Below are 18,663 nucleotides of genomic sequence, written 5' to 3' on the forward strand. Positions count from 1 at the left end.
TTTGTGTGTATTTTCAACCTTTTCTTCTTTCACAAGTTGATGCTGTAACTTGATGTCACACACATTTCCTGTGATCGTATAATTTTAGTAATTTACTTTTCTTCCACATTCTGTTTTGTTCAGGCTAGAACAGTCCTGCCAGAACAAATCCACTACACCCTGAAATAGCCTGAGACACCATTGACAGTCCATTCAACTGAAAGATGTGTAGCAGTGACTTTAAGTGATAGAAAGGATGAACAAAAGCCATTAATTTGTGCATAGCAAACACACACAAAAAGGGTTGTGACAATGCCCAGATAATCTGTTTCACTGAGGTTAGTTGAGAGATAAATAATAGCCAAGGCACTAAGGATAACACCCATGGTTATCTTCAAAATACTGCTATACGATTGCCTCAGCTGAAAATCTTGTTTTAAAGACAGGGTAGCTTAATCTTTACATTGAATATTTATGTTGGACACAAACCTTTAATAATCATTTGAATTAGACTATTGACGACAGAGCTACAAGTTTTTTTTGGTAGCAAAGCCTAAGAGCTGGTAAATTGTGCTGCATATAGTTTTACAACAAAAATTAAGTTATTTCTTTGTTAGATTACAGAAATTGCTGGAATCAAAACAAAAGTGGAATTTTCCCACAGAAGAGAGGTTGATGATCTCCAGTGGGTTTCACATGTTGTCTTTTGTGAGCATATGCTTGTAGATCACAAGATTTCTAGATTTGGAATATCTATCCTTCAGAAGCATAGAGGGAAAGGTTGGCCTGTGCATGATACCTCCTTTGAGAGTTCAGTCAATTACTAGAACCCATAGCCTATCACTGTACAGCACATCATATTAGCATAGCAAGTCGTTGTAAGAAAACCATTAACACATGGAAGACAACTTGCCTTATTTGATCTCACTAAATAACTCAGGGAGCCTCATAATGTCAAATCATTCCACAAACCACTTATTAACACATCATAAGTTTGTTAACCAAAGGATACAGATAGAAGGTAATTGGTAATTGGGAAGTTTGAGGCAAAAGATAAATTATGCAGAGGGTTATTATGATCTAGAATCCATTGCCTGAAGGCATTGTGGAAACATCTGGAATGATAACTTCCAAAAGGGAATTGGATTCACACTTGCGAAGGAGAAATTGTCAAGGCTAAGGGAAAAGAGTAGACAAATGAGACTAATTGGAAAGCTCTCTCAAAGAGCTGTCACAGACACAATGGTTTGTATGATATAATGACTCTCTTGCCTTTGCTTTTTTAGAAGATAAATGAAGCTACATTTTCAATGGAACCCTCATGCCCAGAAATTTGCGCAATGTATCAAAGAGAAAATATACAACTCAGTTTTTGTAACCCATACTATTGGCACACTTCAACACTTCTGCACAACTTTGAAGGAGCAGTGATCAAACTCTGTTTCAGTGCAGGATTTCCTTTAGGGTTTTGCATTATGATGGAAGCTGTTGTGTTCTTACCTCCATTTTTCTTTCCATATAGATACTAGTTTGGCACACACGAACTGAGAAACCTGTGCTGGTGAATGAAGGCAAAAAAGGCTTCACAGATTTAAACGTGGAAATATAAATGCACAGGTAAATATACAAAAAAGTGCAAATTTACAAATCTTTGAAGGATGAAAAGCAAATTGGTAAATCAAATGAAAAAATAAAAGTACAATAGTAAATGGCACAGTGAATACATGAACAAGGAAGCCAGTAATGCCTTACCTTTAAATTCACTGCTTAGCTCTCAGCTGGAGAATTGTGGGTAATTGTAGGTACCACACTTTACAAAGGATGACAAAGCCAGGAACTGCTTTACCAGGATGATGCCAGAGATGTAGAAATTCAATGGCATGGAGAGATTGGAGAATCGGATATTATTCTCTTTTGAGTAGAGATGGCTAAAACAATTACAAATAAACTAAGGTAACAAGGTGTGGAGCTGGATGAATACAGCAGGCCAAGCAGCATCAGAGGAGCAGGAAGGCTGACATTTCGGGCCTAGACCCTTCTTCAGAAATGGGGGAGGGGAAAGAGGTTCTGAAGTAAATAGGGAGAGAGGGGGAGGTGGATAGAAGATGGATAGAGGAGAGGATAGGTGGAGAGGAGACAGACAGGTCAAAGAGATGGGGATGGAGTCAGTAAAGGTGAATGTAGGGGGATAGTTAGGGAGGAGATAGGTCAGTCCAAGGAGGATGGACAGGTCAAGGGGGCGGGATGAAGTTAGGAGGTCAGAGATAGGGGTGGGGCTTGAGGTGGGAGGAGGGGATAGGTGGGAGGAAGAACAGGTTAGGGAAGCGGGGATGAGCTCGGCTGGTTTTGGGATGGAGTATGGGGAGGGGAGGTTTTGAAAGTTGTGAAGTCCCCATTAATATCATTGGGTTGCAGGGTTCCCAAGTGGAATATGAGATGCTGTTCCTGCAACCTTCGGGTGGCATCGTTGTGGCACTGCAGGAGGCCCAGGATGGACATGTTGTCTGAGGAATGGGAGGAGGAGTTGAAATGCTTTGCAACTGGGAGATGCAGTTATTGAGTGCAAACCAAGCGTAGGTGTTCTGCAAAGCAGACCCCAAGCTTCCGCTTGGTTTCCCTGATGTAGAGGAGGCCACAATGGGAACAGCAGATGCAGTATACCACTTTAGCAGATGTGCAGTTGAACATCTGCTTGATATGGAAAGTCTTCTTAGGACCTGGGATGGGGTGAGGGGGGAGGTGTAGGGGCAGATGTAGCACTTCCTGAGGTTGCAGGGAAAAGTGCCAGGTGTGGTGAGGCTGGAGGGGAGTGTGGAGTGGACAAGGGAGTCACAGAGAGAGTGGTCCCTCCAGAAAGCAGATAATGGTGTGGCTGGATTGTAGATGGCGGAAGTGTTGGAGGATGATGCGTTGGATTCGGAGGTTGGTGGGGTGGTACCTGAGGATGAGGGAAATTCTGTTTTGGTTGTTTTTGCGGGGAGAGGGAGTGAGGCATGAATTGCAGGAAATGCAGGAGACACGGCCGAGAGCTTTCTTGACCACTAAGGGGGGATGTTGCAGTCCTTGAAAAATGAGGACAAATGAGATGTACGGGAGTGGAATGCCTCATCCTAGGAGCAAATGCGGAGAAGGTGAAGGAATTGGGAATAGGGGATGACATTTTTGCAGCAAGGTGGGTGGGAGGAGGTGTATTCTAGGTAGCTGTGGGAGTCGGTGGGCTTGAAATGGATATTAGTTTCTAGGTGGTTGCCAGAGATGGAAACAGAGAGACCCAGGAAGGAAAGACACGTATCAGAGATGGTCCAACTGAACTTAAGGTTGGGGTGGAAGGTGTTGGTGAAGTGGATGAACTGTTTGAGCTCCTCGTGGGAGCACGAGGTGGCACCGATACAGTCATCAATGTAACGGAGAAAGAGGTGGCGTTGAGGGCCAGTGTAGCTACGGAAGAGGGATTGTTCCACGTAACCTATAAACAGGCAGGCATAGCTTGGGCCAATGCGGGTGCCCATGGCCACCCCCTTTGTTTGTAGGAAGTGGGAGGAATTGAAGGAGAAGTTGTTGAGGGTAAGGACGAGTTTGGCTTAGTGGATGAGGGTGTCAGTGGAGGGGGACTGGTCGGGCCTGTGGGACAGGAAGAAGTGAGGGCCTTTAGGCCATCTGTATGGGGAATGCAGGTGTATAGGGATTGGATGTCCATGGTAAAGATGAGGTGTTGGGGACCAAAGAATTGGGGCGACACGGTGGCTCAGTGGTTAGCACTGCAGCCTCACAGTGCCAAGGACCCGGGTTCAATTCCTGTCTTGGGCAAACGTCTGTGTGGAGTTTGCACATTCTCCCCGTGTCTGCGTGGGTTTCCTCCGGGTGCTCCGGTTTCCTCCCACAATCCAAAGATGTGCAGGTTAGGTGGATTGGCCATGCTAAAATTGCCTGTAGTGTTCAGGGGTGTGTGGGTTATAGGGGGATGGGTCTGGGTGGGATCCTCAAGGGGCATTGTGGACTTGTTGGGCTGAAGGGCCTGTTTCCACACTGCAGGAAATCTAATCTAATTGGAAGTTCTGGAGGAGGCGGAGGGCATGGACAGTGTCGCAGATGTAGGTAGGGAGTTCCTGGACCAACGGGAGAAAATGGATTCCAGATAGGTGGAGATAAGTTCGGGTCGGGCAGGAGCAAGTGGAGACAAGGGGTTGACCAGGGCTGGCAGGTTTGTGGATTTTGGGAAAGAGATAGAAGCGGGTGGTGCGGGGTTGGGGAACGATGAGGTTGGAGGCTGTGGGTGGGAGGTCACCTGAGGTGATGAGGTTGTGGATGGTTTGGGAGATGATGGTTTTGTGGTCGGGGATGGGGTTATGATCAAGGGAGCGGTAGGAGAACGTGTCGGAGAGATGGTGCCTGGCCTCAGCGATGTAGAGGCCAGTGCACCATGCTACAACTGCCCCCCCCACACCTTGTCCACGGGTTTTATGATGAGGTTGGGGCGGGAGTGGAGGGCTGCATGTTCTGCAGGGGAGAGGTTGGAGTGGGTGAGAGGGGTGGAGAGGTTGAGGCGATCATTGCCTTGGCAGCAGTTGGAGATGAAGAGGTCAAGGGAGGGTAGGAGGTCTGGGGTGGTGTCCAGGAGGAGGGGGTGTGTTGGAGGTGGGAGAAGGGATCAATGGAGAGAGGATTAGGCTCACAGTTGAAGAAGTAAGTGTGGAGGTGGCGGAAAACGACAAATAAACTAATTGCTCATTTATAAACTTCTTGACAATACAGAAATAAGAAAACAATAAAAGAAAAATACAGCAAATGCTGAAATAAAAACTGAAAGTGCTGTTAAAGTTCAGTGGTTGGGCAGCACCTATGGAGAGAGAACAGAGTTAATAGTTTGAGACCTTTATAACTCTTCTTTAGAACTGGAGGGAGATTGAAATTTAAGAAGGTGGACAAGCTGACGGATTAAAACAGAAATTCTGTCAGAGAGAAAACTAGAAATTCTTCAAGATGGACATACCTGGAAGAGTAGTGGCAGTGAATTAAACACCTAAATAAAGTCAATAGATGCTGGAAATCCAAAGAAGTGTTTCTTTGCATAAATACTGTTAAGATCTGCTGAGTTTCTCTCGTGTCCTCTGTTTCAGGTAGGAAAGCACGTAGGAAAGAGAATATGTCGCCAAAAGGGTGTAGGTAGAGCAAATAAACAGGCAAAAAATTGATAAATGGATTACCAAATGAAAAAAAAGATTTGTCAACCTTGGGAAGGAGAATAGACAAGCAGGATCTTATTTAAAAGGAAAGAGACTGCAGAATTCTGTAGCACACAAGGGATCTGAATGTATTTGCACAGGAATCAGAAAATGTTAACATGCCAGTACAGCAAGTAATTAGGAGAACAAATACAATGTCAGCCTTTATTGCAAGGAAATTAGGGTACAAAAGTAAGGACATCTTGCTACGGCTGTAAAGGATATTGATGAGAACACACCTGAAATACAGCATCCAGTTTTTATTTCTATATTTAAGGAGAGATAGACTTAAAGTGGAGGCAATTCCAAGAAGGTTCCCTCAGCGGATTCTTGCAACAAAGGAGTTGTCTTCTAAGGAAAAAGCTGAGTGGGTCATGCAGCACATTTTGCAGCTAAATGAATAAGATAATTTTAAAGGTTCTAAAGGTAATTTTAGTGAAAAATATTTAATTCTGAGGTAAATTGACAAGGTTGATGTAAAAAGGATGTTGCCCTTGTGGGGCAATCTAGAACTGAGGTGAGCAGTTTAAGAATGGGCGATGTTCCATTTGACAGAGATGAAGAAAGAATTTCTTCTTTCAGAGGGTCATTATTATTTGGGATTTTTTATCCTACAGAGCAGCGGAGACTGGCTTATTGAATTTATTTACGGTTAAATTAGACAGATTTTTGATTTACAATGGGCTAAGGATTATGGAGCAGGCAAGAAAGTGGAAGTCAGATTAATTTAACGTCATTGAAGCAGACTTGAGGATCCATATGGCACTTGCCTGCTCTTAATTCTTATAACCTTAGAAACGTGGTTCAGCAAGCCTAGAGGTTATAATTTAAAATAATTTACAGAAGAGTTGGAGGGAAAATGAAAAGACTCTTCACAGAGAGATCTGAAATGACTAGAAGTTGTGATGGAAATACAAAGGACAATCACATGTAATTAAGGAGTATTTATAGCAGAAAGAGCAAGCTGCCAATGAAGAAGGATGACATTGAGTCAGCTGACCAAAGCCACAGTTGAAGAATTGAATTTGGAAAAGCTTGTAAAATGAAACCACCGCAGCCATAGTTAGCAAGGTGATTCCAGAGATTTGGAACTTTCCAGTTTACGGATGAAATAAGTACAGGGAAGTGGAATATATAGCTAAAGCGTGTGGATACCGGTGAAACAAGCCCATAAAGTGACATTAAAATGCTTTAAATTTGATACACCGAAAGAAGTATGTGTCAGCGAGAACAGGGTTGATGGGAGAGTGGGACTCTGAGGATAGGATGCATGAAACTAGATTAATTTTTGTTGTCATCTTCCAAAAGCTCTCTATTTCTGTGATATATTTAAATCTGCTTCAGAAATGAACATTTTTGCTCAGTTATTTTATTACACCAGATAAAGAAAGGTAAATCAATGACATGATTGGCCATAAGACAAGTTTAAGTTCCCCTGAGCACCCTTATGTACCTTACTCCAGTATATCTTTCTCCAGTAAAAGTATAGTTATCTCATTTTTACTGTAGCAATGATGATCCAAATACAAGGTTTTCTTGAGCTCAATTACCAGATAACCTGAAAGAAATTAAAAATGTGACAACATTTGGCAATCACTCTCGCTCATGCACACAGGTACACAAGTTCAGTATTAAAGTAAGATAAAATAATATAGAATTGGCGAACTTTTCTCTGTCCTTGAGGTGTAAGGGCTTAATTTGAGACCATGAATGGTTCATAAATTTCTGGGGCCAAAAGCAATACTAAGCCTTGCATTTATCCTTTGTGTTTTTGGTGCTCTGGTGTTGCTTTTCAATTAGCATTGCCACTGGGCACTTTTTTTTTCTTCTTGAGAAGCAGGGGGAGAGCCATCTGTTTTTAGTGCTGCACCCTTAGGAACGTCTGACAAAGGTCGGTTCTTTAAGTAGAATTTTGTTTATGTATTTCCTCTGTTCAGAAGTTATGTTTTTCGGCTTTCTCGGTTAGAAGTGAGGTTTCATCACCAACATGAGCATTGTATTTAAGATGTAACATGGGATAGAGATAAAGGCCTTTCTGGCTCTCCACAGGGAGTCTTGTTGGCTGAATTCATTGCCTTTAAATAAATTATTAATCCCAGTTTGGCTGTCTCGTGTCTAATCCACGATGGCTTCCTGAAACTTAGCCCTTTGAGTGGCCAGGTGATGTCTATAACCATTTTAAGCCAATGTTTTTGGTTTCTTCTTAAAACCATTTCAATGAAAGCCTCAGGTATTAATTCATATGATTAAAGTTTAACATTGCTTATGCAAATTTCATATAATTATGACAAGATTTACTTGATGAGAAGTAACTTTTAATTCAACATATTAATTAAGGTTTGAAGCAAGTTCATAAGCATTTGCTTTCAGCTTCTCTGACTTTTTCTTTCTTGCAGAAAAATAGACCTGAAACCTGGCTACAAGTTGATTGCTCCAAACTCGTACCACACATACAAATGGACAAGATGGTAGTGATTTTACTTTTCAGAAAAGCAACAATGTAGATTGCGTACTTATGTGACAGGACAAGGAACAGGTCATGTCACCAAATAATTAAATGGACAAAGCACAGAAGAGAATCCTAACAAACGAACTACTATAGTTAGAGAATGTGTTCTGTGACATCATTTAACAAGGTTTTGTGATTTATGATAAGGATAGGTTCCTTTGTATGTGTGAGTAATGCGGATCCATTGCAATGCATTCTGTTGCATGGGAAAAGGAAGATGCATGCACTCAGTGTGAATACCAAACCAGAAATAAATACTGGCCTTAGAAAGCTTCCTACAAAAGATATGGAGAAGCAGTGAAGAGGATTGGGCCGTAATTGTGAGGTGCTGCGTGAACCTTTTCCACCATTTTCCTGAAAAGATATAAGGAATGGAATGCTTGGGTTTACATACCTCTTGAGCCTGCACCTATTTGGTTAGTCTTTAAAAGTACGCATAATGTATTCCACCTTCATTTAGTCACATGGATATTGACTCGAATTTATCACAAAGTGTGTAACACTGGGTCAATTTGTAGTGTTCATCCTTTTCACAAGGGCTCTTTCATCAGGTAGTACAGCTGAAGCTTGGTTCAAATAATACATGTTCATAGTTGGAAGGTTATCGCAGTATGAGAGGTACCATAACAGTTTAACTGACTGGACCAGATTAGTAAAAAGGTAGTTGACAAATGAATTTTTTTTCAGCCCAACTAAGTCATCTACATTCACAAGGAATGCAACAAAGGTATTATTGACAAAGGTCATAATTACTGGATGTGATAAATGTAGACAGGTAGTAATGCTACATATTAATTAAGTGGACCTAAGTATTGTTGGATGACATCATTTTACCACCATTTGTGAGTGATAGAGAATTATGGAAGACACAGGTTTAAGTACGCAAGCTAACAATTCAGAAGATTAAGGGTTAATTAGATTGTACCTGTTGCACACAAGGAAAGATTGTTGATAGGAACTGCAAAGGTCATCCTGCACAGTGCAATAGGATCCTAATTTAAGGATACTGCATATTTATTGAACAGAGCGGGACTCAGAATACATCTAAGCCATGATTAAAAATAAATGATGAGAAAAAGCTGGAAGTAGCAATGTGATCTTAAGCAGGAAGAGAAACTTGAAGTATGATACAGTTTTGGAACTGATCCAGATCTCATGAAGAGTCCCATCCACAGTATTAACTCTTTAAATTCTCTTAGACACTGACTACCTGCTAGATAGCGCAGCAAATGCTCTTATCTCGGGTTTCTGATTTTGGTAGATAGTTCACACCTGTCCCTGACTTGTGACATACTTGATCTTCAGTTCAGGATATTCATATTGAAGTATTTTATTCAGCCAACATTGGTTCCTTCATATTCATGAGCTCAAATTCCTTAACATTTTGTAATGTTTGTTTCAAAGTTGAGTCCCTTTCCTTCCTAGTACCCCGCATAGACAGCATCGCATTCAGTGTACTTTTGAAGTGACAATGTCATTACAACTGTTAGTTGGCCTGCCATTTAGTAATATTGCCTCGCTCAGCAGGACTAGCTCAGAAAAACATAGATCAGAAAGTTCACCAAGGGCACCTCAGAATCTTTAATATTGTGCAGCAGCAGTTTTTTGTACCTTTGTTTATTCAATATTGGTGAATGGAACCGTACAAAAAAATGCCCTGTAAGGAGCGCAGCAAATGGCTCCAAGGATAAAAGCAGTGCAAATTTATTTGCTTCAAATACTTTTGTGAATATTTAATTTGAGACCCATGGAGATCGCAAAATGAATTCTGAATGAAATAAAGAATTCTGGTCACATGATGAAATAAGGCTATTCAGATACTGGACTCTAAATTGATAATTAGTAATAAATATGTTAGCTCATGTGTTAAATTTGTTTGCCCCATATCATAAAGAGGGTGGCAATTTTTTAACAATTATGTACAGCGTGAATTTATGATGATCCCATCATGATTTATTAATTGCATATGGTTTGCTTATGTGACCATGAATTAAGAGGGCTCTCCCGTTCATTCTGAAATTCATCCAGTTTCAGTAATCCTAGGGTACTGACATGATGAGTCCAACTGAAAGCAATATAAGCAAAATTCCTCAATAAGTACATCTTCAAAAAAATTTTGCAGCTTCTCTGCATGAAGCCAGTGTCCAGGTGGAATGTTCTTAGTATCAATGTGAGAAAGATTAAGTATAAAAAAAGCAGAATGAGTCAGTTCAGATGCAAAAATGTTTCAAATCACATAGCCAAGTGTTTACGAATTATTTTCAGCACACAGAAGCCAAAGACATCTTGTAATGTCAGCTTGGCTTAGTTATTAGCACTCTTGATTGTGAGCTTGAATCTGGTAAGTTGAAACTCTGCCTCTGGAGCAAAGCACTTAAGATTGGTGGACTCTTCATTGCAATATTGAAGGAGTTTTGCACTGTTGAAGATTTTGGGTTTTGGTGAGGTTTTCATCCAGTATCTCAGCTTCCTGGTGAAGGGACTCAGATGGATGTTAACAATGTTATGGTGTCATTACCATGTTATGCATTTCATTTCTTCTTGTTGTTTGCAAAATGAGTGCACTGGTGATCTATGGAACAATGACTGTGCTTCAGAATCCGGAGATAGTTCTAAAGACGTTTACCATGTCTAGGGTGGTCTGGAATCAGGGGACAGAATCTCAGAATGAAAGGTAGGCCACTTATCATTGAAATTAGAAGGAAGTACTTCAATTAGAAGTTCATGAAGCTTTGGAATTCTTTATTCCATGTGGCTATGGAGGTTCAGCCATTGAGTATATTCAAGATAATTTGATGGTTTTCTAGATCTAAAAAATGGGGGCATGGGGATAGTGGGGTTAGTGCAGAGAAATGATATTGAATAGAAGATTTGAGGTGGCACGGTGGCTCAGTGGTTAGCATTGTTGCTTCATAGCACCAGGGACCTGGGTTCAATTCCAGCTATGGGCGACCGTGTGGAGTTTGCACGTTCTCCATGAGCCCCTGAATTTGCGTGGGTTTCCTCCCACAGTCCACAGATGTACAAGTTAGGTAGATTAGCCATGCTAAATTGCCCATAGTGTTTGGGGATGTGTAGATTAGGTGGGTTATAGGTGCATGGGTCTGGGTGGGATGCTCTGAGTGTCAGTGTGGACTTGTTGGGCCAAAGGGCTGTTTCCACACTGTAGGGATTCTATGATCATGAGACCAGCCACAATTTTGTTAATTAGTTGAGTAGATTCAAAGGGCTAAGTGACATACTCCTGCTCCTATTTCCTATGTTCTTATGGAATGTGATCGGGAGCTGTACGTCAAAATGTTTCTTCAAGTTCTTCTTTTTAATGGACAGTTGTAAAGCGTATTTAAGAGATAATTTCAATATCATGCTGTGTAAATGGAACCTTACCTGATGATAGGGCCTGTGAGAAGTAAATTAATAGCTTTCATACCATTGATTTCAATCATTACCAGATCATATTCATCATCCACAGTTAGTTCCAAACTAAATTCTTGGCAGGCCAGGATGCAAACTGAGAATTAGCGTTAGAAAACAATCTGTTTCACTATCATGACAAACCAGTCCTTTCCTCTACTGTTGCAAAATTTGTGTGTTGTCTAACCTGTGTTAGTCAAACTTCCAGTTTCAGTGCAAAATCTCTGGTCAGACTTGAATCTAAGGTTGCACTGGATTGTGGTCATGCATTGCAATTTATGTCAGTATAGGCTATTTACTCACATTTAAACCTTCTTTTCCAGTCTGCAGAACTCCATTCATAAAGAATCTTCTTCCTCATCATATTGTTGTGTTAAAACAGAGCACTTTAACATATTAGTTGAACATAACTTATTTGAACTGTACTGCCCAAAGGCATATCTATAAGGGCAGTAATGTATAAACATACTTCATCATAACTAATGCTTCAGAGATACGTCTATGATAGCCCATTTCCAAGTTCAAAGATTATTTTCCTGAAAGAAAACAAGGAATCTCAGTCCACTCAATCAAAATAATAAACAATAAGGAAGGGCACAACAAATCCTTGAATCTCAGATTGTTTTACTACAATCTTGTAAATTCTAGATTCTCAGCTAAGCAACTGTACCTTTCCAAGATCAGCTACAGCAAAGCCTTTTTTGTGTCATTACTGGCAGTTCTACAATAAATAGGCTATATGGATTATGTAAACAGTCATAATCAATATTCATTATACAGGGCAGATTTATACTGTACTTGATTATCATCTTGTTGTATGAAATAGATCTTATCAAGGTTCAGCAGTTTACATTTAGACCCTTAAGCAATGATGGATTTGAGGTAAAGTCTTTGTGGAAAAATAATCCTTTATGGAGTATTTGCTGCCATCTCTCTGTTTCAGAATTTCTTCACTGCTCCTTTAATCTTTTTACAACATGGCTTTTTCATAAGGCTTGCACTAAATTGGAGAAAATAAACTTTCCTGTGAACAGAAATACATTACATTACCACAAAGTTTATATTCCCAGGAAAATGGAAATTGGTAAAATTGCTTCCCCTCCTGCCTCCACTGGCTGATGAGTCAATCAATAAATGCTGTGACTTTAAGCCGTGTTGACCAGGAAAGATGATGGTTTGAGTCACCATGTGTCATTTAATCTTTGTCAGAGTAGCAATATCAGTATTACAATTGACTTCAGGCCTCCTACCAAAAGGAAAAACAAAATTCAACCAGTATTCCTATTCTGTATCTAGCGATCTGGTTGGAACTCATTGATAACAGAGTTGCTCTTTGAATCGAGTCCACATGATGGGCAACCAACATTTGGTTAAGGCAGCAAAGAATTGATGACTTTGAAACTGTATCTCAGCAGGAGATCATCTTTTCAGGATGCAAAAATATTGGCAGAAAATCAGACGGAAATATTTAAGGGAGAAAAGGTATCTGTGGAAGAGGTAATTCAGATTAAGAGATTCAATTCAGAAGAGATTGATTGTACTATTTTGACCATTGGGAGAATGAATGAGCTATAATATCTCAAATGAGGATTGGCTTATCCTATTATGAATCCATCCTCACCTAGTCTGACCTGAGTGTGATTCCATTCCTACAATAATGTGATTCATGCTTTACCATCTTCTACTGCCTTCCAAGTAATCCAAACAGTTGGCTTACCATGATCTTTTCATGGCAACAAGAGGTGAATAACGAATACCTATCCTGGCAGCAATATCCATATTACAAGTTTTCTTCTAAATATTGTAGTATCCATTGTTATATCCAGTGCAACTATATGTTATAAAGATTGGTTGAATTTCACTCTAAACACTATGTCTCAAAAAAATTCTTTATGGGATACAATATAAAGAAGACGAACAAACCACCGACAGCAAATAACCTTTCAAGAAAGATGTCCTAAATTAGTTTCTCACATCCACTCATCAAGGTAGAGCCATTCTTGGCCAGCAACTTATTACTTGTGCCAAATAATTCCTAATTATGTGTATCATTCTGAGGAACAATTATACAGCATGCAGGTCTATTACATGGACTGAAAGGTGCTGTGTGTGATAGGAAATTAAATACATTGGACTAAATGATCTTTGAATTGTGCAAGTAATTAAGACAAGCAAGCATTTTGTGTCCTAAATGAAATCTGTATGTGGATAGAGCCTCAGGATGACATTACAATAACTGATGTTTACATGCCTCATGGAGAGTTAGAGCAGTGTCTGGACAGACAGAACATGCTACAGATAATACTGTGGCATTAAATTTGAAAATGTGAAGCACAATTTTACTGAACATAATCCTCGCACTTGACGAATTACAATTCTTTTCTTTTATTCTCTTAGTATAACTGATCAATTTATTCTTGTTTTACAATGCTTAGAATTAACTAAAGTTATAAAACATACTACTATTTGCTAACATCTGCTGTTTAATTTATTTCTATTTATAATTTAAGAAAATGGTTCAATGAAATCCTTCTTTTGTTTAAGGAAGAAAATATTCTTGATTAATACCATATGTCATCCTGTGATTCATACATACTGGAATATATATGCAGCCTCTGTGATGAGGACAGATGTGATTAAGTTACAAAACATGTTATGCCATTGTATAGACAAATTCCAGAGAAAGTGAAGCAAGTATAATTAAGACATGTACCAAAGCCAACAATCAGCTACTCTTCTACATTGTTTCAATACACCGACAAAAAAAGGGCCTGAAGTAATCCACAGCACATAAGAAGACGTGACTGGACAATCGTTCTCCAAAAGGTTCAGTACTATTCTGTAGCTCTCAATAACTCTTTAAGTTATAGAAGATATCCAGAGGAAGAATGTGGAAACACATTAATGGTTTCATTTCTGTGTCTGTCTGAAATGTTTTTGAATTAAGTGAATCTGCTTAATTTCCAAAACTTCCATAGCAGTATATATTTAAAATCAGCCTTCTAGTATGTGGTTGTTTTCTTGGTAAAAAGTTGATTGTCTTATCAAAGACACCAAAATAGTTGCACTGTATTTTTAATGTATTAACAGCAAAGGTACTGTTACTTTCACCAGAAACAAAAGTGACCCAGTAATTGTGCACACATTAGCACCAGTGACATTGAGGTTTGGTTAGATGCTCTGAATAACATTGATGTCAGTTTGCCAATCACCCTTACTCAATGAAGACTCTTCAGTTGCGTAGTTCAGAATGACTCAATGTAATTGTGCAAGTGGCCTGGTATTTCCTATTAACCTTTCACTATCAAGATCAGACCTGGTTATGTTACAAATGAAAGCAGGTTAGAACAAAATCTTAATAATTAATAAATTGTATCCAGTAGCAAAATTGAAAAAGAGTGACTACACAGAATTCAGTGCCAGTGCTCTGTTCTTGTTACCAACAAGACTAATTGAATACTAATGGCTGGACAAGATTTGATTATTAATTGAAAAAAGTCACCTTAACTCTGCAAAGCATTGGCAAGATTTACACTTTGAATGCTGTGTGCAGTTCTGGATGCTCCACCTATGAATGGACGAAGATGGCAAAAGTTTAGAAAGGAGCTGATTCCAGGAACATTGAGCTTGAATTTATGAGGAGAGATTCACAGAACTGGTTTTAATATTGAAATGAAAGAAAACTGTGAGAAAATCTGATTAAAATGCTGTAGATATCTTCATTGTCAAAGTAAACAGTTATTTGCTTGTGATTATAGGATATGATAGGAGAGGGCAAACAAATAGAAAAGCAATGAAAGTTGATATGGATCCACATGCCAGAAGATTTTTTCTCCATATTTGAGTGATGTGTCTAGTAGACTCCCAACTGAACAAGAACATAATAAAAAAGAAAAATTATTTACTCTGTTGAAACTCATCCCTTTCAATTCTGTTGTTGACAACCACCTTGCAAATAGCTAAATACAGAAGGGTTAGAATCATAATTTATAGCATACATGAGATGTGCTATCTCTGACTCTTGAATCAGAGTTTTCTACTTAGATCTCACTTCCCTGTCTCTGCACCCATAGACACAAATACACTTGGGACAGTGAGAGAAGTGCAGACAGAATACCCCGGAGCAGAGTTTTGAGGGTTGTGAGGCTGGATTAATATTCTGTGTTTTTATTTTTAAAGGTCAGTGAGTCATTTCAATTGAAGCCACTTACAAGATTCCTGACAGTTCCTGTCCCCATTGAGATTGGGTAGGTTGTTTAGAATCCCTGGCAGGACAAATGCCAGGTGGCATGTGGAGAGAATGGGTTTGAAAATTATCCAGAGTCGCATTTTATTGAACAGTTCTGTACTGAACTTTCTCACAGACCGGGCCACAGATTGATCTGCAGGTCACACATGCTCCATTTAACATAGTGTTAATATCTTCACATACTAGAGAACTCATATTTGATATAAAAGCAGAAAATGTTACAAGTGCATGACAAATCCCACTGCTTATAAGTTACTGTCTGTACAAGAGTTATATTAAGGATGCTCAATCTCAACAATATTCAAGGTAGACAGATTAAATTCATACATGCAACAGAAGCCAGTTATTGTGGTCACCCATATTACATGACACAAGGTATTGTGATTCACCAAACATTGTATACAACACACAGCTTAATTATCCTCAGTGCTCACAAGGTTACGGTTTGATGATTCAAAAGGTCAATTCCTACACAGTAGAAATACCATTCTTTTTTGCATAAAACACTCAATGGTTGCATTTCTGTTTACAGTTTGGACAAGTGCAAGGTTGCATTAACATTCTTCTTCAATAGCAGTTCAGATGACTGATATTGCATGCCCGAATCCATTAGTTGAGACCGATTTCAAAAAAATCGTGCTAACTTGCCCCTTCTAGCTGGCAATTTAGAAACAGGATTCACAATTTACAGACCCTAAACCAGATCTGGCATTAAAATTACTCGAATACTTGCATCAATTACAGCCAGAAAAGGTTCTTAATGCCATTTTGGACACTTACACTGCAAAAAATTCAAACCAAATCAAACACTCTGTTTTTGGCACTCTGTGCACGATGATAATAAGAGCGAGTGCAAGAGTGAGGAAGGACAGTAGCTCCCTCAACCTGTGAAAGGAAAGCAATTCTTAGGAGAAATACCACAAATAGAGTGTATTCAGATACTCAAATAAACAGGTATGCTTATTTGTGTTACCAGTCCAAACCCCAGAAGGTATATATTACATGACAATTACCACTGTCATATCCAGGGAGGACTTTCTAGTCGCTTTCTTAAAATCCTACTTGAGATGTAAAGCTTAAAATGCAGATTTTGTATTATCCACTTTCTCCTTCAACAAAGTTCTCAACCAACTGAACTTAGTATATTCTTGTGAATTTTAATGTCCATTTCATATTTGCAATATAACTCATGCAATAACATTTTGCTTTGGAGTTCCAGAGTAAGACGCTCAGTTGCAACTTGGTGAATTTGAGGTAATGACACATGCAACAAGTGTTCCTCCTCCATAAAGCTTCTGCATTAAAAGAACTCTCCAGTAATTCATTCATTTTCCCCTTTCTGAGTATTTAGGCTGATATTAACAAAATTCCCACCTTATATCTTAGAGTACTTGAAATTAATAACCAAACCTTGTTACAGTCAAAAAGTTATTCTGAATGCATCCTTTTATAGCCTTTTTTTTGACAAGACCTTCAAATTGTTCCATTTGAATTGATTATTTTACTCTACAGATTCTTTTCTTTAAAGCTAGAGCAAGGCTCTGCAGTACTATTATTAAGAACATACAAAATATGAGGAGTAGGCTTTTCGGCACTTGGAGCCTCCTCCAGAATGCAACAAGATCATGGCTGATCTTCCACCTCAGTGCTATCTTTCACTTTATCCCCATTGTCCATATTACCCCAATCTCTATTAACTTCTGCCTTGAATGTGTTCAATCACTCACCATTAACAGCTGGCCGGATAGAGAATTCCAAATATACACAACACTGGAGGTGTGTGAACATTGTCATCTTCATCCTCAATAGCCAGTCCCTAAAAAGAATGACCCCTTTCTTCTAGATTCCCCAACCAGGGGATTCTCAGCATCTGCTTTATCAAGTACCCTAAGAATTTTAAATGTTTAAATTGGATCAACTTTCATTCCTCTAAACTCTAGGAAATATATAAGGTGAGTCCATTCAATCTCCCCTCGTGGGACAATCGCCCCATCCTGGGAACCAGTCTAGTGTACCTTTGTTACATTCTACTTAAGTCAGATGAAACCATTCCTTAGACAAGGAGACCAAAACTGCACACAATACTCCAAAAGTGGCTTCACAAAATGCCTGGTCTGGTTAAAATAGCAATAAAAAAAAGCAAATCAAACATTTCAAATCTGGTGGACGTGTCTAAATTTAATGTTGGTAATTTACTTTTGCTGAAGGCTTTGCTACTAAATCACTGACTACTGTATTTAATTTTTTTTGTACCTCGAATAGACTTGACGTTATCACAAGGGATGAAGAAGAGACTGCAGCTTTACAAAACCACTAGGTGGCAGAGTAGGGTGCAAATTCAATAGACTGGACAAAAATTATGCACAGAATTAAAAACCAGGATTAAAATAAAATCTATTGACCAGAATACAACCTGGTAACATCAAGATGTAAGTAGTCAGTGCAGGTTTACCTTTAGTTTTACATTCAGATGCCTGAGTCAGAAATTGATCACTGTCATTGGTGACAGTTCCAAGACTGTTGCTGATAAATAATTCAGATTTGTTTGACTCAGCCTGCCAAATCTGCTTTTCCTCAACAATCTTAAACTCATAAAGACAATCCTAAGAAGGTTGTCCTAACATCGGAATGATTTTTCTTTCACACTGTACAATAAATGTATTTGATTTCTTTCTACATAGATCGTAACATTTTCAGTCTTTGTGACAGTTGCACTTTTTATTTTTGCATGTTAATGTATTGTTGATTGCACACAATCCCTCAATGTCATTTTAGCAAGAGCGAATCCTAAATAAAAAAAATGTTGAAGTCTAGTTGTCTGTTGTGGTTGATGCACAAGCCTTACGTAGTTTACAGCTTTGCCCTTAGAACATGTTTTGAAAACAGTTCACATGACACAAGAGGAAGTACTGTAGGTCTTAGAAAATGTCAAGACAGATACATCTCTCTGACCAGATCTAGTGAAAGATGTTGTGAAACTTGAAAGGTTCAGAAAAGCTTTACAAAACTGTTGCCAGGGTTGGAGGGCTTGAGCTACAGGGAGAGGCTAAATAGGTTAGGGTATTATCCTTCTTACGTCAGAGGCTGAGGGGTGACCTTATAGAAGTCCATAAAATTATGAGGGGCATGGATAGTGTGAATAGTCATGGTCTTTTCCCCAAAGCAGTCCAAAGCTGGACAGCATATGTTTAAGGTAAGAGGGAGAAGACTTAGAAGGAGCCAACTTTTTCATGCATGAAGTGGTGCATATTTGGAATGGACTGCCTCCGGAGGTGGTGGAGGCTGGTACA

General features: G+C 39.2%; 1 protein-coding gene across 7 annotated transcripts in view; it reads left to right on the forward strand.

The window, feature by feature from the left end:
* LOC125466825 (galactosylgalactosylxylosylprotein 3-beta-glucuronosyltransferase 1-like) overlaps window positions 1-18,178 on the forward strand; it is a 171,329-nt gene extending 153,151 nt beyond the window's left edge. For all 7 annotated transcript variants that reach the window (XM_048561896.2, XM_048561897.2, XM_048561895.2 and 4 more), the window contains 2 exons: window positions 1,502-1,596; window positions 7,598-18,178. In XM_048561896.2, coding sequence (XP_048417853.1) covers window positions 1,502-1,588 — 87 coding nt within the window. In that variant the 3' untranslated portion in view covers window positions 1,589-1,596; window positions 7,598-18,178. The remainder of the gene's footprint in view (window positions 1-1,501; window positions 1,597-7,597) is intronic.
* The last annotated feature ends 485 nt before the right edge of the window (window positions 18,179-18,663 follow it).

This window comes from Stegostoma tigrinum, chromosome 32, assembly GCF_030684315.1.
Source record: "Stegostoma tigrinum isolate sSteTig4 chromosome 32, sSteTig4.hap1, whole genome shotgun sequence".
Classification (NCBI taxonomy): Eukaryota; Metazoa; Chordata; class Chondrichthyes; order Orectolobiformes; family Stegostomatidae; genus Stegostoma; species Stegostoma tigrinum.